Raw genomic sequence first — 25,484 nt, 5'->3', positions numbered from 1 at the left:
CAGTATGAAAAGGCAGAAAGATATGACACCAAAAGATGAACCCTCCCCAGGTTGGAAGGTGTCCAATATGCTACGAGGGAAGAGCGGAGGGCAATTTACTAATAGCTCCAGAAAGAATGAAGCTGCTGGGCCAAAATGGAAATTACACTCAGTTGTGGATATGTCTGGTGGTAAAAGTATAGTCCAAAGCTGAAAAGAACAGTATTGTATAGAAACCTGGAATGTTAGGTCCACGAATCAAGGTAAATTGGACATGGTCAAGCAGGAGATAGCAAGAGTCAATATCAACATCTTGGGAATCAGTGAACTAAATTGTATGGGAATGGGTGAATTTAACTCAGATGGCCATTATGTCTACTATTGTGGGCAAGAATCCCTTAGAAGAAATGGAGTAACCCTCATAGACAACAAAAGAGTCTGAAATGCAGTACTTGGGTGCAGCCTCAAAGACAACAGAATGATCCTGGCTCATTTCCAAGGCAAATCATTCAACATCACAGTAATCCAAGTCTATGCCCCAACCACTAATGCTGAAGAAGCTGAAGTTGACTGTTTCTTTGAAGACCTACAAGACCTTCTAGAACTAATACCAAAAAAAGATGTCCTTTTCATCAAGAGGGGATTGGAATGCAAAAGTAGGAAGTCAAGAGATACCTGGAATAAAAGGCAATGAAGCGGGGCAAAGGCTAATAGAATTTTCTCAAGAGAACACACTGGTCATAGCAAACACACTTTTCCAACAACACAAGAGACGATTCTACGTATGTACATCACCAAATGGTCAATACTGAAATAAGACTGATCATATTCTTTGCAGACCAAGATGGAGCTCTACCCACTCAGCAAAGACCACTCCCCTCCTTCTCCTTCTCCTGCTCCTCTTGTTTTTGGCCGTTCTGGGTCTTCATTACAGTACATAGGTTTAGTTGCCCCAAAGCATGCAGGATCTTAGTTCCCCAACCAGGAATCAAACCCACACCCTCTCATTGGAAGGCAGATTCTTGACCACCCGGCCACCCAGGAAGTCCCTCACCTTCTTCTTTTTCTTCATCTCTTTTAATTTCTGAAGGCAGAAGCTTATTCAAATCCTTTAAAATTCACTGAGGTCTGTTTTATAGCCCAGAATATGGTCTATCTTGGTAAATGTTTTGTGTACATCTGAAAAGAATGTGGATTCTGCAGTTTGGGGGTAGGAAGCTGTATAAATGTCAATTAAGTTGAAAAGAATGTGGAGAAGGCCTGAGCCAGTCCAGACAGTGAAAGGAAGGTCAGGGGTTGCTGCGGAAACTGCAGGAGTATTTCTCAGTCATGGTGAAGGCTGAGGCTGTGCAGAGATGATCTGTCCAGGGCCTGTGGGCGAACACCCAGCTCTGGCAAGGAGAGGCCCAGGAGGGAGGTGCATGTTCAATGTCATCTTCGCCCTGGGCCCTGTGGCCCTCATGGCTGCCTCCCTAGCTATCTCCTTCCCAGGCCCCCTCTGCTGGCCTGGGCTGACGCCCAAGTTTCAATTTCTACTTTCCGGAAGGCCTCAGGCCTTGATGTGGCTATGGGCCTACCAGTGAAGCTCCGGCCAGACAGAGACCGCCCACTGGATTCTGTGCCACTTAGCTGGAGTACAGACACAGTATGTACTCCTGGCCCCTCGGCTTCCCAGAAAGATCTCTGTGGCAGGTGTGGAGTCCCATCCCAAGGCCACAGATGCCAGAACCAAGGTCACCTCAGGAGCTGACTGAGCCCCTTTGTGTTAGAAAGTGTTAGTCGCTCAGCTGTGTGACCCCATGGCTCCTCTGTGCATGGGATTCTCTGAGCCCCTTGGAAACCGTTGCCAAAAGCCCCCTTGATCATCACCCGCAAGCTTCCTGACCCTGTATTAGGCAAAAATGCCCACCTCAGTGCTCAACCTTGGTGCCCTAATCACCTAATGCCACCCTTCCAGCAGGAATTCCCTTTGTCTTGAAGCTATAAAAATGGCTTCTAAAATGGAGATGGAAATGGCAACCCACTCCAATACTCTTGCCTGGAAAATTTCATGGGCCGAGGAGCCTGGTGGGCTACAGTCCATGGGGTCGCAAAGAGTCGGACACGACTGAGCGACTTCACTTAACCCTTGAAAGTGTTGGCTTTCCCTTAAGCTGGGCCACTGCTCTAACAGCAGCCCGTCGGATTTCTCTGGTCTCTCACAAAGTCAGCCTACTGAGCTCAGAGAGCCCACGCTATCTCTGCTCTTTGTTCTTAATACACTTCCTCCCTTCTGCAACACTCTGTCTGGAAATCCTTTTACAACCTTCGTTCGGACGGCCACGACAGCAGGCAGCCTCCCTCTCCTCCTCTGATCATGGGGCCTGTTCCCACGCCCAGCTCCCTTGTGCTTCCCCCCGTTGCCTGCAGCCCCTTGGCTCAGAAAAAAACTAAGCTCTCAGGACCCGTGTAGGGCCGAATTGTGCCCACTCCCAAATTCATATGTGGATGTCCTAACCCCTGGTGTCTCAGGAAGTAACAACGTGTGGAAAGAGGAGATCAAGTTAAACTAAGGTCATTCGGGTGGACCCTCCTCTGATATGCCTGGAGAAGAGCAAATCTGGACACGCAGTGAGATACCAGGAGTGCACGTGCCCACGGGGAAGACCACGTGCAGAGTGGCGAGAGGGGGCCGTCTGCGAGCCGAGGACGGGCCTCAGGAGGAGCCGCATCTGCTGGCACCCAGCCTTCAGACTACAAGAAAATAAGTTTCTGTTGTTTATGCCACCTAGTCTGTGTTCTACTTTAAAATATTTATTATTTTAAAGCAAAATGGTAAATATTTATTCAATTTTGTGGGACAAGTGTGTTGCCTTCCTGACCTGTGTCCCATCCCCCCTACCCCAGCCTCCCCAAGCCCATCCTTCTGGAAGCGGCCGCAGAGGCTCTGAGCTCTGTGGGAAGAGGAGATGCAGGGGTTGCTCGTGTTTGAGACACTTCCTTGTATTCCTCTGATAAAAGAAAGGTCCGATGTATTGGGGTCCAGGGGAGTCATTCTGGCTTATACATGAGTTGACTTGAATTTTATGCTAACTAATGTGGCCCATTTGTGACTTATTAAACATACATTGCATGTCTGCTTCGATTTAAAATAAAAAGGGATGTTTGACCACATGTAAAGAATGACCATGATAAAAACACAGACTAAATGCCTCCCTTCCTGGGATGCCAATGCTTGCTTGTTTTCCCCTAGGAGTCTTGCTAAGACTCCCTTCCCAGGTGCCAAGGCCACGCTGACTCACTGTGTCCAAGCTGATCTGTTCTTTTTTTAAAGTTGGAGGAATGTATCCCTGATGCACTTGATGTTCTTTGTTCTGACAAGACCTAAAACTGTGCTGAAAACCATGCTTCTACAGAGGAGTTTCTGAGTTATCTGAGAACCTGTCTTCCTGGCTATTGTCCTCTGTTTGGCTCAAATAAAACTCTTTGCTATTCCTGTTGTAGATTGTTTGTGGATTATTTTCATCGACTGCTCCCTCCCCAGCCCTGTGGCTTCCAGGGAAACCCCGAGTTATGGAGCTGAGGGGAGAGTGGACAGTTCTGCCGACCTTGCCAAGTCCTGGGCCCTGGCTGAAAGATCTGGGCTGCAGGAGCCAGCTGGAGGCCCCTGGAAGGTCACTTGCATTCCTGCAATAATCACAGCAAACTTGAACATGCACACACCAGGCACCGTGCCTCACAAACCTCCTCTCAGGACCCTCACAGCCCTGGGGGACAGGTGTTAGGAGGCCTGCTGTACTGAGGGGCACACCGAGGGCCACAGGCCTGGTGCATGGCAGGACCGGCGTTCACACTCAGCTTGTTTGAACTCGAGGACCAGAGAGATGAGCGGAGGCGGTTCTGACAAACTTGGTCAGAATCTGGCTAGAAGGTAGCAGAAGGTCTAAAGAGAGAAGCCTTTAATTCCAATGTGCATGAAGGTTTGTGTCTTAGGGTTAGTTTTGTTGGAGCTGTAATTGTCTATGGGGAGGGGATGGGCAGTGTCATATTGTCACCAGCGGCCTCTACAGATCTCAGCTGGTGGAATCCAATGCCACTGTCCCGAACTGCTTCGCTGCCCCCACCCCACCGTCACCTCTGTCCTTCCCCTGACCCACCTCCTGCTAGGGCTGGGTTACCTCCTGCACCTTCCATGGCCCCCAGCAAGGGGACTGCCAGCTTCTCTGGGCGGCCAAGGGGCATCAAGGCCAGAATCACTCAAAGGCCATCGTAACAAAGACCATTGAAATGGTTTCAGACTCCACACTGCAAGTAACATTTGAGAAACTGCCACTTTTGCATTTTAGTTTATATCGAAGAAAAATAGCCATTGTTATCTGAAAACGCTTTGAAAATGCTCCTCCTTTTTTTCCACCTTCCTATCTGTTGAGGCTGAATTTTCTTCATATTTTCAACCCAAACACTACGTCACAACAGACAGAATGCAGGCACAGACATGGGAATCCAGCCATCATTCTGTGGAGCCAGACATAAAGAGATTTGCAAAAGTATTTTTTTAAAGCCATCTTCACACTAATTTTTTTTTTAAATATAGGTACTTTAAAATAAAAATATTCTTAGTATAACAAGAAATATACTCATTGTTATTTTTAAGCAAATTAATAGATCTTTTTAAAGTTCTCAATTTAAATTTTGAACAGGATGTATTCATTTCCTATGGCTGTTGTAACAGACTGCCACAAACGTAGTGGCTTCAAACAACACAGATTCATTCCCTTATCATTCTAAAGGTCGGAAGTTAGAAATGGGTCTCACTGGCTCAAAATCAAGGTGTCAGCAGGGCAGTTTGGGGCATTTAAACAGTGCTTGGAGCTTGGTAGGTGCTGTAAAGTACTGGCAATCACCACTATCATCTTCTTTAAGTTAGTAAAATTTGTTTCAACTTTCTATTATTCAGTTAGGCTGCACTGGGTCTTCATTGCGGTGTGCGGGCCACCCTCTAGCTGAGGCTCTTGGGTTCTGGATCACTGGCCCAGTAGTTGCGGCGCATGGGCCTAGCTGCTCCACGGCACGTGGGATTTTTCCAGACTAGGAATGGAACTCAAGCACCCTGCACTGGCATGCGGATTCTTAACCACTGACCACCAGGGAAGTCCTTCTTCTCCTTCTCCCTCTCCTTCTCCTCCTCCTGCTTTTTTTGATAGACAAGAATAGGATTTATTTAGAGAGAAACAGATTCCACAGACTGTGGGCCATCGCGAGGCCAAGTGCCTCTCCTTCTTAATGAGGTTGGAGAGGTCAGCTGGGGACAGCTCATACAAGCCCTGTTATCCTAAAAGCACTGGGGTTCTCAGGGCTGGCGTCTGGCTGTGGAAAGGTCTAGGCAGGAAGAAGCTGGTCAGCTTTGGGTTCAGGAGGCCCCCCTGTGGGAGGGTGGAGAATGGACAGGAGTGGGGAGACCTCCAGGGAGACTACTGCTGTCTCCCAGCAAGGGCTGGTCATGGCTTGACCTCAGCATGGCAGGGAGATAAAGGGCCGTGGATGGGACTGAGAGAAAGGCTGGGACAAGGCCCACGTTTCTGGGCCAGCAAGAGTACCAGGGCTGGACAGGCGAGAGCTGTGTTGTCAAGCGCTGGAGCAGCTGCCCTCAGAGGCAGGGGCTTCTGGCCACAGGAAGGTGTGTGCAGGGGTGGAAGGCCACCTTCTGGGGATGCTGGAGGGGTGCGTACCTCCACTGGGAGGGGGCCGGACAGGCAGACACTCTGGATTGTACCCTAAATCACTTGGTCCTGGCCTTTAGGAAGGTATCTGTAACCAGAGGTAAATTAGGCAGGTCTGGTCCAAAGACGGGGTGGCCAGCCTCCCACAAAGTCTCAGCGTGCTGTCCGAGGGCCCCTGGGCTCTCTCACGTGTGCGTGTGGGCCCGCCCCGAGGGCGCACACTTCACCTGTCATCACTCACTAACCTTGTTTTCTGCTGGGGGCCCAGGCCACCCACTGATGCTCGAAGTCAGTGGTTGAATTCATGGTGGGACTATGGTCCTTGGGACTGGTGTCCGGCTGGGAGATCCAGGGATGCCCAAATCCTCCTTCCCGTGAGGTTCCCCAGTGAAATATGTACACCAGGATGTTGACCAATAGGAAAACGATAGGCAACTTGGTTCTGGGACATTCTCGGAGAAGCCTGCCCTGGGCCTGGAGACCACTGATGTCACTGAGTGACAAGGCCACCTCTGCCATTAAGCGACTGTAACCACTGACCCTGAGCAAGCCACACCTTTACGTGCTTGTACAGATGATAAAACATACTGCGACTTGAGCTGGAGTCCTTTGGGGTGTTCCTCCTTTCATCCTCCCCGGCTATTGTTGTTTAGTCGCTTCCGTCACGTCTGACTCTTTTGTGACCCCATGGACTGTAGCCTGCCAGGCTCCTCTGTTCATGGGCTTTTCCAGGCAAGAATATTGGAATGGGTTGACATTTCCTCCTCCAGGGGATCTTCCTGACCCAGGGATCAAACCCAAGACTCCTGCATTGGCAGGTGGGTTCTTTACTGCTGAGCCACAGTGGAAAGCTGCTCCCTGGCTGACATCTTGACTATAACCTCGTGGGAGACCCTAAACCAAAGCCACTCAACTCAGCTGCTCCTGAATCCTGACCCAGGGAAACTGCTGATAATACATTTTCATTGTTATAAACTTCTCAATTACGGGATATGTCACACAGCCAAGTATAACTCACACAGGTGTGTAGTGCAGTGCCTGGTACTGTGTGTACTCAGCAAGTTATTAGTCATTCCCTTCTTTGGAGTCAAGCTCTGTATCGAGGCCGAGCTCACTGCACTAGATTCCTCTTCGCTTAAGGCTGTGGCCTGTTCTAGGTAACGCAGTAGAGGGCTGGTCCCATCAATTTGCCAGCTATGTCTGAAACTCTCTTTGACTTGACAGAGGATCCCCACCACCACCATCCACAGCCATTTCCCTTTTGGATTAGTTAACCTATTTCCTGCTTTTGCAATGTCACCAACATCAGCACTGGTTTTAAAAAACTGTATGGGTAGGCCTCCTTGAATGTCTCTTGTTAAATGAAGGTGGAGACTCCTAAGATTAGGATGAACCTTGCTCTAATCCAATGCCCACATTTCCCCATTTGGGCACCTGGACTTCATCCATCGCCTGTCATCTTCAACATCACATTTCAGGACTTTTCTGGCAGTTCAGTGGTTAAGACTCTGTGCTTCTAATGTGTGTGTGTGGGGTGGGGAACTAAGATCCTACGTGCCGTGTAGCCAAAATAAATAAATAAAATAAAATATGAGGATCTCCTTATTTAAACAAAAAAATCACATCTCTTACAGAGCTCATCATTCTCAATTAAAAAAACATCTCTCACTGGCTAACATTTTTTTCTTCCCAATCGGTAGAATCTGAAACCAGTCCCTCCTAAATGTTTATACCTCAGAACGTTAAGGAACAAGACACACCTGAGCTGACCACACCCCGCCCCCCTCCCCCCGAGCGGTCTCCAGTTCTATTTCTTGTTGCCTTGCTGTAGGATCAGGCTGGAAAGTAGCCTCTGACAGCAGCACCTCGGCCCTGGAGGCAGGGTCATCACGCCCATACTGCTGGACATAGGGCTGGCTACACAATTTTGTGGGCCCCAATGCACAATGAAACTGTGGGGCTCCTTTGAAAATTATTAGGAATTTCAAGATGGTGACAGCAGAGCGGAGCATAGGGCCCTTCTGAACGGACGGCCCTGTGTCCCTGCAGTGAGCCTTCATGGGAAGCGGGCCCTGCTGGCACCAGTCGCCATCGTCTCAGAACTCCCTCCCTGGCGCCCTGCGCTTGCTTCTCTCCTCTCCTCTCTTCCAGCTCCCCCTTGCATCCTCTTCTTTTCTGGAAAGCCGGCCAGGACTCTTGGCTGGTGGCGCCTCCTCTGAACATCTTCAGGGCTCTTGGGTTTCCCTTAACATTCATCTGGAAGATTCTGCCTCTCGCTCTGGCACCATCCTGTCCCTCTCCTGCTGTGGCTGGACTGATGTCAGGGACTTGAGCCACAAGGGCCTGATTGCAAATCAGGGTCCTCTCTGCTTCCTACTTTTCCGCTGGTGTTTCTCACACTGGGCCTGCCCACTTCTCCAGCCTCACCCTCTGTTGTTCCTTCTACATGCTGAGCAGCACTCACTCTGGACCTCCCTCAGATCTTGAGGCATTTCAGGCCCTGATACGACTGTGGGATTTTTGAATAGTTGTGGCAGAAACAGTGCCTTTAACGGACCTATTTCATGTCCCACGCTGCCTCTCCTGCAGGACTACATTTCCCAGAAGATCTTGCATCCAGCTGAGCCCATGTGACTAGTGATGGCCAATAGGATGTGGGAGGAAATGAAGTACAGTCAAGGACTACTTTCCTGGGTCTCACCCATAAAAATTCTGGAGACCCTCTACCCACACTGGCTCCCAAACTGTTTGCTGACACCAAGGGTGCCTTGAATGCACATGATGCTGGAGCTAAAGATGGCAGCAGTCCATGGCCAACTCTGCATCAAGAAGGAAACACCCTTAGACTGGGTGACGCCCTCCACCTAGACCAATTGCTGTCGTTTCAGTCGTGTCCGAGTCTGTGCGACTCCATAGGTGGCAGCCCACCAGGCTCCCCCGTCCCTGGGATTCTTCAGGCAAGAACACTGGAGTGGGTTGCCATTTCCTTCTCCAGTGCATGAGAGAGAAAAGTGAGGCTGATCCTTTGAGACTCCCCCAGCCTCTCCTGAGAGGCTTCAGGACATGGGGGCTGACAGCTCGCCCTCTCACTCTCTCTGGGTACCTACCCCACAGGTGGCTTTTTGAGTTCAGTGTTGTTTCTAGGGATCTGAAAGGCGATACTGTCCTTTGTGTTAGTAAATCACAACCGCACAGGGATGGCCGGAGGTGACTTTGAAGTTGCCAAGCCCTGGGTTTCAGTCCCAGCTCTGCCCTCCAGTCACCAGGTCTATGACCTCAGGCAAGACCTACCTTCTGTCTGAAGAAGAGGACCTAACTAGCTGGGATTAAATGAGACTGGGGAAAAAAAAAAAAGAAAAAAGCAGACTTGATTTCTCTGAGATTCAGTTTCCTCATCTGTGAAATGTGAATATAACCATATTCACCCTAGTGGGTGGCTGGGAGGCTCAAATGAAATAATACAAAGTGTGTTGAGTTTAGCAGGGAGCCTGGTCCTTGGACGTTTAATCAATGTCCACCGTTGACAGGACAAAGTACCTGATCTTCAGCAAATGTTAGCCTTGCTCCCCTGCCTCTGTGTACACACCCAACATCAGGGGTCTCGCCCCCAAGTGATTTGAGTGCTGTAGCTGCTCACAGCCGTTCACCTGGAGTGGGTGCTGCTGTGTTGGGTGCTTTCTCTCGGGGTGACTCCCTAGTGCCTAATTCAGAGTTTTAAAGATGTAGCCAGCGTCCTTTCCAGGGAGCGTTCCAAGGCCTCAAAAGCCCATCAAAAGCAAATTTATAGCAGAAGCCCCCATCAGCCACCACCCCCCAACCTGCTACAGACTCGTTGGCGGAAGATCAGACACCCCAACTGCTGAGGGTTAATTACAAACTTGGCGCCCATCTGCTTGGGAGAACTTGCAAGAGTCTTTTTTCTCTTTCCAAAGGCATAAACATTTGTACTGCAAGTAGCCCAGGGGGCCTGGAGATGTTTATTTTGTAGTTAACAAAGAGAAGGAACTTTTGGCTTGCAAGCCGAGTGTTCTGCTGGCCCCAGGGAGAAAGAGGCTTTGGGGAGGCCCCCTACAGGAGCAGGCGGCTCTGAGGGTGGCTCAGGTCAGGGTGGGGAAGGCTAGAAGCTGTCAGCCCAGCCTGGGGACCCCAGGTGACCTCCCCAGGTAGGAGATGTGCTGCTTCTCAGGGCTCACTCTGTCCCAGCATTTTCACTCTTCGACAGAAGAAAGAAGTGCTTTCTTCTGAGTGGTGTGCCAGTGAGAGGCAAATGTTGCTCTTTGTGTTTTTTTATACTTGCCATTTAAAAGGCAATGTGTTTTTCCCCCCAAAAATTGCACATGTAATTCAAGAATATAAAAGATTCAAGATACATATAAATGCATCAAATAAAAATGTGTTGAATGCTGACACAGCATTTCATAGTATGGAAGCAGAATAACTCATCTGCTCACTTACCTGCTGATGTAACATGTTCTTTGTATAAGAAGACAAAGAGGATGTTCTTAAGTAAAGATCTTTCTGTTGTTGGGTCCCGTGGGGTCAGGGCTCAGAGGACTCACCTTCTGGGTAGACAGTTTGAGAATCCAAGAGCTCCTAGGTGTCAGTGGTGAGAGAGAGTGTCCTGGATTAGTCTTCAGGGTTAGGGCCCAGAGCTCTGTACCGAAGCTTTGGTTCAGCTGCAGCTCTCTAATCATACCACTTGGGGGCACTGCTGAGCAAGTCTGAACAGGGGCGGCTCTAGTCAAGAGAGCCAAGGCGGAGGAGGCAGGGTCCGGACAGTGGGGAATGGGGAGCTGGGCTTCCGGGCTGGCCTGTCCGCCTGCCCTCATGGCAAGGGGCCATGAGGGAAATAAAAGGACATCCAAGTTCTGCATTTGTTCCTGACCTGAACATGGTGGTTTAGGAACTAAGTTGTGTCCAACTCTTGTGACCCCATGGACGGTAGCCTGCCAGGCTCTTCTGTCCAGGCAAGGGATTTTCCAGGCAAGAATACTGGAGTGGGTTACCATTTCCTTCTCCAGGGGATCTTCTCAACCCAGGGATCGAACCCAGGCCTCCTGTGTTGCACGTGGATTCTTTACTGAATGAGCCACCAGGGAAGCTTCCTGACCTGAAGCAACAGATTAAGAAAAAAAAATCCACTGCAGGCAGGAGGCCAGCAGAGAAGGGTATTTTCACCCAATAGATAATGTTGCTGAAAAGGTGATAGTCAGCTGATAGTTTTACAAAATAGGGCCACATATTGAACATTTTGGGGGGAAATTAGCTACTTAAAAGGAACTGAGTCAGGAGTTATTTTCTAAGGAGCGAACTATCCTTTCTTGGAGCATTGTGTGCTTGGAGTTTGATAAACAGGGTTTCAGTCCCAGAGGCAGGGCGCACTGAGGTCCCCCTGCTCTCGGTGGTCCCTGGGAGGTCAGGCTGCAGAACCGTGTGAGTCGGCTCCCGTTTGCAGTCAGGACTGTGAACCAGGCCTTTGACATGCTGACTGTCTCCAGACCTGTGTGGTTAGAGTGTCGCCACCTTAGTTTACTGCCAGAGCTGAATACTTTACCTTTATTATGGTATTTAACCTTCACAGCAACTCTCTGAGAAACTACTGTTAGACCTGTTTTACAAATGAGTCAACTGAGGTTAGAAAGGTAATTTGCCTGAGGTCTGGGAGCAGGTTCCATAGTGGACCCCGCATGGAACCTGGCCCCCAAAAGTCCAGAGCTCATGGTCTCCATGCTCCTCTGATGAGGAGTCACAGCCTCCCCCGTGAAGCCCCGTGGTTTGGCTAAGGTTACCTACATAGGTGTGGCAGCAAGCCCGTCTCTTCCCTGCACCCCTCAGGGGCTGCCTTCCTCAGGTTCAGCTTCCGGTCCCTGTCACCCCAAACAAGACAGAGGCCCCGAGTGTGTTTCTGGGGTGGAGGGCTCCCAACCCTTGGGCCCAAGTTGCAAATGACTCAGTGGGGACAGAGAAGTGGCGAAGGGCCAAGGGCCACCTGTGAAGTAAGTTTCCTGCTCTGAGAACCAGCTGGGGAGGCATGGAGTTGGAGAAAGGGAAACAGATTCTTTGCTGAGACCCTTTGCTAAGAGATTTGATGGCTGAGCTCAGTCAAGCAAGGCCACGTGCAAAAGGGCGGCCCTGGCTGCCTTGTGGGACTGAGAAGGCCAGTTTCTAAGAGACTGAGGCTCCCCATGTGGGAAAGAGAAGTGATTTTAGCCCAGCGGTTGGCCAGGAGTCTGGCTCATGGTTCCAACTCGTGGGTATTAGCAGAGGAGAACAAGGCATTGCTGAGGGTGGCAAATTGGTTATAATTAAGAGAACCTGGGAGGGCAAAACAATGCAAGGGCCACCAGCTGTCCTGGATCTGGGAATTCTTTCTCTGGAGGAAACCAGTCGCTCCCCACCCACGCTGCAGGGTAGTCCATTCGAGCAAAGTGCCTCCCCCATCACCACCTCATGCTCCCAGGGACCTCTTTCTGCTCCCCACCAGCACCTTTTCCTTCCTGGACAATTTAAACTCACCCAGCTGGCTTGTCCTTCAGGAAAGCAAACAGGCTTGGGGATGGGTTCAAGTCCCGAAGCCTGTGCTTCCTGAGTGCGTTACATAAACTCTCTGAGCCTCAGTGTTCTCATCTGACAGATGTGGATGGTAAGAAGGCCTAACCCATCCAGCCGTTTTATGTATTCAACAGGATGGATGAGAAGTGGCTGGCCTGGCACCCGGGGCTGGCCTGTGGAGTTGCTGCCTGCTCTCCTATGGCCAACAAGCTAAGAACATGTTAATTGTTGGGGGCGAATCAAAAGACGTGTGACAGTTATATAAAATCCAGGTTTCAGAGTCCATAAATGAAGTTGTATTGGCACATAACCTGCCATTTGTTTATACAGTGAGTCCCCTACTTATACGAATGAGTTTCGTTCTGAGACTGCGTTTGCAAGTCCAACTAAGTTAGCCTAGGTACCCGGCTAAGAATCGGTTTATAATACTTTCCACATAAATAATACGTACATAAAAAACTCACAAAATAAAACATTAGAAAAAATGGGTTTTTTTGCTTATTTATGTTTGGCTGGGTCTTCACTGCTGTGCAGGCTTTCGCCTAGTTGCAGAGTGGGGGCTTCTCACTGTGGCGGCGTCTCTTGTTGCAGGGCATGGGGTCTAGCGTGAGCAGGCTTCAGTAGCTGTGGCTCCCCAGTTCTAGAGCACAGACACAGTAGCTGTGGCTCATGGCCTTAGCTGCCCTGCGGCATGTGGGATCTTTCCGACCCAGGGATGGAACCCGTGTCTCCTGCATTGGCAGGCGAATTCTTTACCACTGAGCCACCAGGGAAGCTCAAGAAGACATTTTTTTATCTTACAGGACAGTACCCTGAAAATTGTAGTAGTATAAGCACCATAGTTGGCATACAGGGGCTGGCATGTACGTTTGCATCTTTGAAAGCTTGCAACTTGAAGGTTTGTGTGTAGGGGACTTTCTGTTTATTGTCTGTGGCTGTGAGGGATGGGCCTTGGTGCCTGCCTCCCACTGCCAATTCCCCACCCCCTCACGGAGTCACCCAAGGCTTGAAGACTTGCAGTGCTGGGGGTCCTTGGGGTTCCCTGGGGATGGGCCATGGTCCTAGCCCGTGGGGGATGCTGCCCTCAACCACTGCAGGTAGAGGTGAGATGTGACAGAGATCAGAGACTGTAGGAGCCAGGAAAGGTAAAATAGTTACTCTTTAGCCATGCGGGAGACCTGGTTTGATCTCTGGGTTGAGACAATCCCCTGGAGAAGGGAATGCCTACCCACTCCAGTGTTCTTGCCTGGAGAACTTCACAGACAGAGGAGCCTGGCAGGCCCCAGTCATGGGGTCATAAAGAATCAGACATGACTAAGCGACTTTCATTTAGCCCTTTGCAGAAAAACTTGGTCAACTCCTGGCATGAGCACCCAACACTGGATGAGTGATCAGTAAGATGTATCCATGGTTACCATTATTATTATTCTCCTGGTCTAGTTTTAACTTTCAGGTACCCCTTACTTTTGGCTTCACAGACAGACGATGAACCTGAAGTCCTTGGAAGGGTTTTGGGGGTGTCTCTGAATCTCCAGAGAATCTCTATTTTTCTGTAGGTGAGGTCTTTTGGGGAGGAGCTTCATGACATTCATCTGATTCCTGAAGGAGTCTGTGTTCTCAAACAGGTAAAGAAGCATAGGTTTGATGCCTTCCTTATTGCAGGCACTGATCTGTATTCTCTGGGCTGTTTGGAGGCAACATGGATGATATTTGGGGGAAGATTTTGGAAGGCCGCAGGGCCTCCCTCAGATACCCATGCCCCTGCCCAGGTGGGAGGGGCTTGCAGAGCACCAGGAACCAAAAGCCTTGGCTTTGCAGCCAGCAGACAGGGGTTCAATCCTGGCCTTGCCCTCCACTGGCCCGTCTGTTTCTCCGAGCCTCGGTTCCCAGGTTGGGTTGGCCCCAGGAGGACTTGGAGGGCTGACCACAGTGTCTGGTGCACAGGGTACCACGAAAAGGGTACCTGCTCTTACTGTTATCACCATCAGCATCCCTGGACATTCAGAAGCTTCCCTCAGCTCACCTGGAGCCCAAGAAAAGCTGCCCCATGTCTGGCTAACAGGAGGTTTGAATTCCCTCTGCTCTTGATTTGACTTTATCTTTGGTACCAGCAACTAAAGTGAGTTCATGAGACATATTCATACGGTCAGTCTGCTAAACAGCAGGCCCCCAATTCTGCTTTTTTAGAAGTTCAGTGGCTTCATTTGAACAGGGACAATAATAGACATTTCCTGAGAGTGAAATAAGAGATGGGAAGTGTCTCTGTTGCTTGGCTGTTTCAGATTCTCCTGTTTTTGTTTTTTTTTCCCACCTGAGGAGTTACTCTGGACCTTGAGCTTGGATCTGTTTTCCCTCTAAAATGCTTCTCTCTGCAGCCTGGTTCCCTGGCCCAGTCATCCACAGCAGGCAGGTTCATTCCAGGGCCCGGTGACCACCTCTGAGAAGGCTGAGGGAATCTTCGGTGACAGGCCTGTCCTGGAGACAGGCCTCTGCACACAGGCTGGTCCATGGCCAGGCCAGCCCGGTGCAGTCTGCGGCCAGTTGCCGGGCGTGGTCCCATTCAGCAGGGGCCCAGTGGCTCCAGACAACAGCTGGAGACCAGGAAGGGAGACTTCCAGCTACAAGCAAATGTTGCTGCTTCTTGAGGTTGAAATGTTCTATCCCCAAAGTGCCCCTTTCAGCCAAGCAAAAACAATCCCCCACGGGGACCCGACCCTGCCACAGAGGAACAAAGGCGCCCCAGGTCTCTGTGTTCCAGAGACTGTCTGCAGTTTCAGGCGCGCACAGCCCAGTGGGGAGAGGGGATGGTCATGTGATCTTCAAGCTTAAGACAAGGTCGTCCTTGTCCAGGCCTTTTGTCTCTGGAGGAAGGCCCTTGGTTGCCTGACAGAGGATGAGGCTGACGCTGCCCTGGCGCCAGCTCCCGGGCGGGCAGGTTTTAGTGTCCCATCCTGCAGGTTCAGAACAAGGAGACGAGGTCAAGGTCAGGGGTCCCCGGAGTCCACCCGTCCGGCGCCTCCTGGCCCTGCTTCAGGCCAGGTGCCTGCCTTCTGGCTGCATGTGTTCACTTTTCTGTTGCAGGCGGATCCGTCTCTAAGAAGCTCACCAGCAAGGCCGCTCCATCTGTTCTCCAACAGCCATTAAAAATATTAGCATTTTCTTCAGGGGCAGGCGAGAGCTTCTGGGGAAGAGAGAAGAACTCAGAGAAGACCGATGCTCAAGTGACACTGGCCTCTGAGGTGCCAGCTGAGGTGGGGGCGGGGGTGGCGGTGGGGAAACCACCACGTCAAGGCAGCACCTTCCGGAGAAGCGTCTGGAATGACTGCTGTGCCCTGCCCTCTCTGTCCCTCGATGAATCTCTGGAGCGATACGGCCTTCTAAGTCGAGGAACCAGTACTCTGTGGACGGTGGAAGAAGTGGCCAGTGGAACTTAAGGCCGTTGTCTGTGAGTGGACAATTCATTTCAGAGGAGAAGGTGACTACTGACCAAGCTTCTCAAATGAGGTACAAGGGTGTTCAGATTTCAGTGAGCGCCAGCATCAGTCAGGGGCTTCCTGGGGATTCTAGGGGGTCTGCGGTGGGGCCCAGGAACCTGCATTTCGAACAAGCACACGAGGGGTCCTCAGGCCAATGGTCCAGGCGGCAGTCCGAGAAGCACCTCTGCATCTAAGGCGGCGGTGTCGGCGGCCTTGCCCGGCCAATCGCTTCCTGAGAATTTGGACCTGGGGGCTTACAGAGAACCAGCGGCAGCCTGATCCAGGTGGGTCAGAAGCCTGGCTTCTGGGGCTGCCTGCTCTCCGGCCCGCTGGCCAGCCCCACTCCCAGCCCTGCCCCGGCTCCCCTCCACCTGCCTGAGTGTGTCCGTGACACTGTCCTCAGCTGCTCCTGCCCAGACACACCCTGGGATATCCGCTGTGCCTCTGCTTCCACGGGCCGAAGCCCCCAGGCCTGACCCTCCCTGGGCCTCAGGCTGCCTGTCCAGGGTCTAACAGTGTGGCCTCCACGTCCCATGGGGACCTCCCTTGACTCAGCCCGACAGAGCTCAGCACGTTTCCTCTTTTCATGTCCTTTACCGCAGAGACGGGCCTCTCTCTCCTCAGCAGCCAGGTCAGGACACTTGGGCAGCACCATGTTCTTCACCTACCAGCTGGATTCCAGAACAACAAGGAGCAGCTACCGCTTACTGAAAACATACCACAGGTAACAACTCACCACAGCCAGGTGGCCTGAGTACTGTAACTGCCCTCACCTGGCAGGTGAGGGAATAGGCACCGGAGGGGCCGCTCACCCAAGGTCATGTGGCAAGTGCGGGGACAGGGTGAGCCGGGCCCTGTGGAGGCGGCGGCTCTCTCAGCCCTCCCCTCCCACCACAGCGCCGCTCTGGGGGCCCGGATAGGCTCTTGGCCTCTCTGACTGCACCCTTGGTTTAACCTCACTCCGACCTATTTCCCGAATGCAAGTGGGAAATGCTTCTCAACTGGGAACCTGACACCGCTTCTCCACGGAAATCCTTCACAGGCTCCCTGCTGTATACCCCCAGCCTCGCAGCTGGGTCCCACAGGCTGACGCTCGGCTCCCTCAGGACCCGCTGAAAGGGGCTTTGGGGCGCACAGCCCTCACAGGAGAGGGCAACTCACACCCACGCTTCTTCCCTGTTATTAAAAAGGAAGGGGTGGGTGGGGGGAAGGGGAGAGGAAGTGCCGGCTGCTCGGAATGGCAGGGGGAACCGTGTGGATGAGAGTCATGCAGCTCGCCAGCCTCCTCCACCTCCTGAGCTGGGGGTGCTGTGCATCTTACGGGAGCAGACACTGGACTGACCAGCCTGAGGCCGCCTCAGACCCGGGGTCTGGTGCCCTTGCCCATGGCTGCCCTGTGGGCGTGGGATCCAACTCTTCAGAGCTCACCAGTCGGAGATCGGCTGCTGGTCAGAGGCACAGACGAGAGCTGAGCAACTGGGAGGCAGTGACCAGGGATGAGCCCGCGGTCCCCTAGCACAGCAACGTCCCAGCCCACGGGCTTGGGAGCCTCCCATAAACACAACAACCCTGGGCCTGTTGCAGTTTCTACAACAATGAGAATATTTATTTTCTCCAGAGGGTAAAAATAACATTTTTCTCTCTTTTGTAAAAGTTAAGTACCATTACATTCCATTTTCTTAAATAACAAAATCCTAAAAATATATATTAAATTGTATACAGTGCATCACACTTCATCTTATATTTTAAAATACATGATGTTTCTATTTTATTCTCAAAGTTGCATATTAAGAGCATATTTACAGGTAAAGCCTTGTCATCCAGAGTCAGGAGCCCCTTGGGAAGGTGAGTCTGGGTGTGGGCGGTCCTGACGCCCTGAGGACCCCGTGGCAGCAGCCCCCACCCCCACCTGTGCTCCTGGCGACACGTCCTTTCCAAAGCAGCGGACTGACCTGGACTTTCCCCTACACCCCACTGCTGCCTCACTGAGTGTGTTCAACTCGGCAAGACGGGAACCTAGGAGATGGGCCCCCGGGGTCTGCAGGCTGAGGGTGAGGCCCCATCCCCCTGAGCTGGCCAGCCTGAGGGGAGGCAGCTGCTGCGGCTGGAAGAGAAACACCCCACACCAGGGCGGCTAAGCTGAGAGCCCCAGCCAGGAGGTAGAACAATGAGGAAGGTAAACGAGACACCAGAGAAACAATCAGAAGGTTAAACATTCCCAAGACGGCAGCAAAAGCAGACGTCAAACAGCAAGGGAGACTGGGAGCCAAGAGGCTGCGGGCCGGCCTGGCTCTATGGGAGGCCGGGTGCGGCCAGACCAGGGACCGACCTCAGGGGCCGCCCACCGGCAAGTGCTCGGGAAGATGAAGTGCCAGGACTCACAGGGGTGTGGCGACACTGGGGTCAGGACGACCTGGCTGGATACGGAGCAGGTCGGACCACTCCTGCCAGGGGCTGACAATGGGCAGGGCGGCGGGGGGCTGGGGGGGGGCGCCCCCTCCCCCCTGGGTTTGGCAGAAGGGCCAGGACAGCTGCGCCTGCAAGTGCTCTGATCTCTGTGGGTTTCTGGCTGACTGGAGTCTTGAGCCAGAGCCCACACTTCAGAAGTTACAGCAACCTGGTTACCTCACTCACGCCCAGAAAGGGGGGGGGCCTCAACCCTGTTCTGATGTGTGGGCACCTGGGTTCATTCCTCTTTCCTTCTCTGTTCTGTGTGCCCCTGGCCACTTGGGGAAGAACACGAGCCCCGTGAGCCTTCTCCAGGGTCCAAGAGGCCAGGCTCCCCAGCTGGCTGGAGTGGGGTGTGGGCTGAGGGGGGGCCTGGGTCCCGGCAGCACCCCATCACCCCAGGGCAGGGATGCTTTGCTCCACCGGGGTCCTCGGAGCCTCTACGCGTCCTCTTACCTAAGCCCGTGTGATCTGTCGTGTGCTCTGCTCAGGGTCACCCTTTCCAGTCCCCTCCAACCCCTACTTTCTCGCTTCTGAAGTGGTTTCTTAGCAGATCAAGTGCTGCCCCTTGGGTGTTCCTAGGTGCAGACGCCTCCCCTCTTCTGGGACAACTTGTGTCTCAAGTGTTTACTTAGGTGTAGGGGGCCCCTCCGGGCAGGTGGCTGACAGGTTCCAGCCAAGGTCATGGCCAGGTCAGGCTTAGAGACTTTGGCCTGGGACAATTTACGGCCCTCTCCCCCTGTGCCACCCTAAGGGCAGCACTTCAGGGCTGCTCCTGGGATGGTAAGTGGATCTTGGGTCACTGGGCTGCACCTGGGGTGGCAGGATGGATAGCACTGGGCTTCCAGCACCTTGGGGATCTCTGAGAAAGGGCTCCTCCGGCTGCTCAGATACACGGTGACCTGAAGTCACCAAGTGTGACAACAGCAGGTGGGCCCACGGGACGCACCAGGGCCAGTGGTCAGAGGGAGCCCGCAGCTTTGAGCAACTGCTCCTGGTCGGGCAGAGCCCTCCCGGCCACAATCCCACATTCCCTCTGCGTTGCTCAGGGACCTAGTGACCACACACACCTGACACTTGTGTTTGAGAGGAGATTCCACAAAGGCCGGGAATAGCTTGGAGGGGAGACTGCACATGCCATACATCCCAGTGGTCCTTGCACGTGGCAGGCCTGTCTCCAGATCCCGGGGGCCGGCAGACAGCTGCTCCAGGGGAACTGCCTTTCCAGATCAAAGCCTCCCCCTGGGGCAGTGCCCCCGCCCTCCTGTGAGCTTGCTGCGTCTCCCACTCTGACTCTCCCCCCATGCCAGCTCCCAGCGTCTCTCTGGCCACTGGGGTCACCTCCCTGCAGCCCCACGTGGCCTTCTGTCTTTCTGGGAGCCAGCGTGGCAGACCCCCAGGGAAGGCCAAACGAGGAGCAGCCCAGGGGCTGGGGGAGGGGGGCAAAGTGCCCCAACAGGGAGTGGTGAGGCCCAAGGCCTACGTGCCCATAGGACAGCCTCACTCTGAGAAAAGCCAGGCCCACCCGCGGGGGCTGGGCCCTCCTCCCAGCTGCTGTGAGGGATGGCACCAACTCTACCACCCACGGCCACTGCAGCTGCAGCTCTCCATCTCCGGAGGCCTCTCCTGGAGGGGCTCCGGTTCCCACGCCCTCCCTCCTTACTCTGCACACCACTCTCTGCGGCTCCCCTCTGGGTCGGGGCAGGGGGGTGGTGGGACCAGAGACAAGAGCCCTCTCCTTCCCCGCCAAGTCATTCCAAAGCCCACCCTGTCCCCATAAGAAGGGGCATGGAGACCACCGAATGCCTAGGCCATGGGGAATTTCTCATCCTCTTTTAAAAGGAGGGATAATTAAAGGAGGGACTGCTGGCGCCCGGGGTCACAAGACGCTGCCTGGATGCTCCGCCATATACACTGTTCTGAACAGAGAGGCAGCTTAGGAGTCACCAGACGGGGCTTGGCTTGGGCTCCACGGGACCTCAAGCTGCTCAGGGACGAGGCCAGCAAACCCAGTGAGGAGTTACTGAGCACCTAGAAAAGCTTTCGGTGAATTCTGCTGCGTGAACAGACGGCTGGACATTTCTTATGACCATCCCTCAAACCTATCTGCTGGTCACCAAGCTGCACAAAGAAGCCATAGAAAGTAGCCGCAGGTGAAGGTGTCAGGTTTGACCTGACGGCCTTCCAGGCTGGAGGAGAACCATCCTGCCCAGAGCCCAGAGCTAGCACAGAGCATGGGCCTACATCATGGGCAGGGCAGCTAACGCCCAGGAGTACCGGACCAGGCCACCCCTCGGAAGAGCCTCAGAACTCTCTCTGCCTGGCCTGTTCCAAAGCAGCAAGACCAGGAGAAAGCCATCTGTGCATGGACAAAACTGGGAAGAAGCGCTACCTACCCACTACCTGACAGTCGTCTAGAATGTACCTGAGCCCCACGCCTGACGCAATCATCCCGTCACCTCAGGCCCCATTGTTCCAATCCCCCACTCCTAGATCAGAGTGAGACGCAGGGGGCACAGACCGGGGACCTTGAGTCTCTCTCCGAGTGTGGTGATGAAGCAGGTTGAATCCAGGCCAAGCAGCCCACGTGTCAGGTGCCCACCCAGTCGGAAGACTGCTGCCCCGGAGGAGGCCAAAGGTGAGGCAGGGAAGAGTCGGTGGAAGGAAACCATGGGAGAGGCAGTCCCCAGGGGCGTCGAGTACAGAGGGATGTCGTGTCCTGGGCATGGAGGGGGAGCTTTTAGTCACTCACAAGAGGATTACAGTCATCTGGTTGACTCTGACACTTGAGCTTCTTCTTAAAGATGGAAATCGAAGTAGAAGGCTCGTAAAAAATGCTCCAAATTTCCCCCGACGTCCCTGGTTGATGACAATCCCTAAGGTCCCCTGAGGCAGGAACGCGATGGGATCTGTCCAACAAAAATATCTTAATTTTTCAAGTAGAACAGAACTAAGCATCCAAAGCAACCTACCATTTCATGAGATACCTGCACCTATAAAATGGGATACTCGGTGAGGAGGCCTGGGGAAACCTAATAGCTGCCTTTAGAGACTAGAGGGATCACCAGGCTGACCCAAATCCCATGGCATGGCAGTGCAGTGGGGCAGGTCCCAGCTCAGAGTAACGAAGAACCTTCTAGCTGGTAGGATTATTCCAATCTGGAAAGGGCTGGCCTGAGAGATCATGAGTTTTCAAAAATCTCTTTTTAAGCAGATGAACTTTTTTCGAATGACACTTATTCACAAGCTCACCTACCTAAACAGGATGAAGGCAAACCTGCTCTGCTGGGAGTGGGCCCTGCCTTTCTCCCCACCTGCCCTCCCTGTGTCAGCCCCTCGGGCTGCTGGGTGGGGAAAGTGCAGAGGGGCTGGGTGTCAGATGGGAGATGCACACGAGCTTTGGGGTCTCGGTGCATGGTGAGGTGCTGGGCCCCAGAGAGCACCCCGTCCCCTCCCTGCCGTCGGGGACACACAGATGGGACTACGCCTGAGAGGCTTCCCTGGAGTATGTGAACTGTGACTCAAAAAAAAAGAAAGAAAAACATATATATATATATGCATCCAAAGCAACCTACCATTTCATGAGATACCTGCACCTATAAAATGGGATACTCGGTGAGGAGGCCTGGGGAAACCTAATAGAGCCTTTAGAGACTGGAGGGATCAGTAAACAATAATAAGGACATTGTTTTCCCTGAAAAATGTACAGTGCAGGGTGGCAAGGCCTATGAGTAGTGCCGAAGTGGCCAAGGGCAGCCTTTACAGGGCAATAGAGGAGCCAGCATTTAATGTATGAAAGTCTGTGGCAGCCTCAGGGCAACTAAGCCCATGCATCGCAACCACCGAGACTGTGGGCTGGAGCCCTCGAGCTGCACAGCTGAGCCCACGTGCCGCAGGTACTGAAGCCCGCACACCTAGACCCTGTGCTCCGCAACGAGAGAAGCCACCACAGTGAGAAGCCTGCGCACTGCAGCAAAGAGTAGCCCCCACTCAAAAACGCAGGACAACTGAGTCAGAGCACAAGCCAGAAAGTTGGGGAAAAGGTAGCTTTTACACCAACGCTCCTCCCTGAAATGGAGGAAACTTTATGTCAATTATCTCAATAAAACTGGGGGGAAAAGAGAAACGGAGAGAGCCTGGACTGGGAACCACAGGAAAGACAGAGCAGAGGTCCCGGAAGACGAGCAAGCCCTTCTGTAGGTGCATAGGCTCCCGTGCAGAACAACCGCCCCTTTCCTGAAAGGCAGAGCAGTTAAACCTGAAAAAGTGGAAGCAAGAGAAGGAATTTTTTTCCCAAATTGGTCAGAATTGAAGGGTGAAGCTATTATAAGCTTCCTAAATAACTGCTTTAAAATAATTATTAAACAATAGTTAATAAAACTTCTCTTCCTAAGACTGTCTCACAGATTCTAGACAGCATCAGGAAATATACCTGGTATTATCCTAGGAATCTTTGCTGTTACGTAAATCACAAATCAGCACAAACCAGAACAATGGAAATTGTCCTGTTTTATGCCCGGACTATTTCAGTCCGCGTGAAATGATATCCTCTAGACTGGGGAGCAAACACAATCCCTCAAACCTTAGTGAGATTTGTTCAGGTGGACAATTCACTCTACAGAGAATGAGGGATGTCTACGGCTGTACACTGCCCCATGCGTGTTGAGCACTTTGGAATTGTGTTCTGATGTTACAAGTGTTTTCAGACAACTGAAACGAAGTAGGAAATTACCTTCCCTTCCTGGGGCCGGGCGGCTCCCGTACTCACCTGAACGTGATGTGCAGAAGTATCTTTGCTACAATGGCTGTGACCGTGAGGATGAGGAGTGTTGCCAGGCCATACACTGTCCATCCTGCAAGTGTAAAACACAGGGGTGAGTTTGCACAAGGCGTGAATTTCAGACTGGGTGTGAGTTCAGTTTTCAGGAGGAGGTCTGTGTGGAGCCCTGAGGGAGCCCTGGCAGCTCGGGGTTGGGGGGCAGGCTGGCTGAGGGGTTCCTGGCAGGTGGGCATGGCCACAGGATGCAGCTGGAGCAGGGCTGGCATGGAGACCCAGTCCTCTGAGCACCTCGCCTGGTTCCTGACTCCCCTGTGGAGAGAGGCAGGCAGTGTGGTTCAAAGCACACTCAACTCAGAGTCAAAAGGGGTGGTACACGTTCCATCTCCACCGCTGGGACCACTGTGTGACTGCAGATGAGTTACATAACCTCTCTGGGCCTCGGTTTCCTCATCTGAGGAATGGGATGAGTCAACTGTGGAATGCTACAGATACGCAAAGGACAGGACACACAGGGAGGGGCTCTCCTGCCTGACTCCCTGATGCGAGTCCTGCAGGGGAAAACCTTTAGAGCGGGGAATCACTAATGGTATCTGCAGCTCTACCAGCTCCTAAAGACTGCAATTTCCTCGGCAGAAGAGGGAGCGACAGTCTGTGTCCAATCAAGTCACCAAGCTTAGACCACAAGACTACTGCTCCCTCTCTACCCTACTCCTGTGGGGGCTGCCTTCACAGCTCAGGTCACTATCTGACTTCTCATTTTGCTTCTTGTCTTTCTCCTCTTACACTGTCTGCCACTTACAAGTGGCAGGAGGGCAGAGATTTTATGTGGTTCTCTGTACAGTCCAGCACCTACAACAGAGCCTAGCATCATTAAAGCATTTACAGATCTGTCCAATGACTGAGGAAAGAGCTCTGGCAACTGCCAATGCATTTAGCGAACTACAAGTTGGGGCTGTGGAAAACACTGTATAAGCTTATTACATATCGTGTCCTAAAGGAGGTGAGCACTTTGCCTAAGGACTAAGGAATCAAGCCAGAGAGAAGATGTCCCTCCAAGGCCAGGACAAAGAGTCATGGATCCAGGACCCCCAAGCCGCCTCGGAAAGGGAAACATCCAAGAGCACCCTGTTTCTGTAACTGCCTAGGGTGCTGCTGCCAAGCTCTGTGGCTCCCACCCCTTTGATGGTGCCTGGGAACGGCTACCTGGCACAGTCTGGCGTGGGTGGCTGGGGCTGGTGGTGATGACGTAGAGGACTTTGGAGGACCGGGCAGCGCTCACACTGAAGTTGGCCTGCTCCGTGATCACCTCGGCCAGCATCTGGTTGTCAGTGGGCTTTTCCTGTGGTGGGTCTTCCTTGATGGCTGGAAGATCAAAAGGAATTAGCTGGGGGAAAGTAGGTGGAGATGCCAAAAAGGAGTTGGCACTGGTTACAAAGAGGGGGCCGTTTTCTCTGGTTCAGTCCTGGGGGCAATTCTCTGCCCTGGCCCCAAAGCAGAACCTGCCAGGCTCTGGCTCTGAAGGAGCCATCTGATGTCTCTGCGTGGACTCCCGGACATGCTTTAGGGTGGTCCTTCCCTTGTGCCTCTGCAGCTACGGTCCCTCAGCGTGAAAGGCCCTCTTGTTTCCTATCTGTCTGCCCCAATCCTACATGTCCTTCCAGCCTGTCCCACCTGTACACGGGAGCCACACACTGACTGAACTCTTCTCTAGGCTCCTGACATCCAGGGCAGAGACTAGGTCACGGATGCCTTCTGTGTACCCAGCACACGTATCCACAGTACAGGATCATAGCTCCATGTTAGGATGGTCTGAGGACAGTGAACCAGGCTTTGGTGATTGGCAAGGGTATTCAGAGACAGGAGGATGAACCAAATGACCTCTTTGGAACCTTCTGATTCTACCAATCTCAGCTCTTTTAGTTATTTTAGCCTTTCCATAAAAACTGTCACGAGAATGACTAAAACAGCAAAACTCACAGGTGGCATCTCTTCCCTGTATCATGCAGCATATGTACAAGTCATAAAACAGGAAGCGGGAAAACCTGCAGGCTGATTGGGCAGCTCCTGACACGCAAGAACCACCTGAAGTCCGCACATCATAACGAGGTGCAAGGGGGGCCCGAGGAGGCCGGGGCCTTACCTTGGTATAAGACAGCAAATCCCTGGGCTTGATTGATGCGATCAGAGAAGAAATACAAAATGATGAAATCCAGAGAGATGTTAAAGGACGAAGGCGGGTGGTTTCTCCCATTGAAACGGACCAGGACGCGGTGGGTGTAGCCATCCAGCAGCTCCACCATGTCTGCGGAATCCCGGATGTCAAACAAGGTGAAGTTGAAGTGGATGTGCGCGGCTCCTGGGACCCGGATGGTCCAGTAGCAGACCCTCCCCGCGGCGTAGGCGTCAGGAAAGTCAGGGGAATACACCACAGAGGTCATGGCCGAGTAATTCCCACCACAGGCGCCAACCAGAGCTGCAGGAGACAAAAGGACACCAGCTCTCAATCGGGGGCTTGGCCATGGGGTTTGCTTTCCAAAGTGTTACAAACCA

The 25,484-nt window shown here is 52.6% G+C and overlaps 1 protein-coding gene across 2 annotated transcripts in view; it reads right to left on the bottom strand.

Moving 5' to 3' along the window:
* Positions 1 to 17,284: 17,284 nt before the first annotated feature.
* The window catches only part of KREMEN1 (kringle containing transmembrane protein 1), a 54,453-nt gene continuing 46,253 nt past the window's right edge, over positions 17,285 to 25,484 (bottom strand). Inside the window, exons 6-9 of one of the 2 annotated variants that reach the window (XM_069557186.1) lie at positions 25,075 to 25,407; positions 24,138 to 24,296; positions 22,923 to 23,007; positions 17,285 to 21,063 (exon numbers count right to left, since the gene is read on the bottom strand). In XM_069557186.1, coding sequence (XP_069413287.1) covers positions 20,895 to 21,063; positions 22,923 to 23,007; positions 24,138 to 24,296; positions 25,075 to 25,407 — 746 coding nt within the window. In that variant the 3' untranslated portion in view covers positions 17,285 to 20,894. Of the gene's footprint in view, positions 21,064 to 22,922; positions 23,008 to 24,134; positions 24,297 to 25,074; positions 25,408 to 25,484 lie in introns of both variants that reach the window. The other variant, XM_069557185.1, reaches the window with a different exon arrangement.

This window comes from Ovis canadensis, chromosome 17 (genome assembly GCF_042477335.2).
Source record: "Ovis canadensis isolate MfBH-ARS-UI-01 breed Bighorn chromosome 17, ARS-UI_OviCan_v2, whole genome shotgun sequence".
In the NCBI taxonomy this organism is placed as follows: Eukaryota; Metazoa; Chordata; class Mammalia; order Artiodactyla; family Bovidae; genus Ovis; species Ovis canadensis.
The sequence above is the reverse complement of the archived record's forward strand: the minus strand, read 5'-3'. Positions and strand labels throughout refer to the sequence as shown.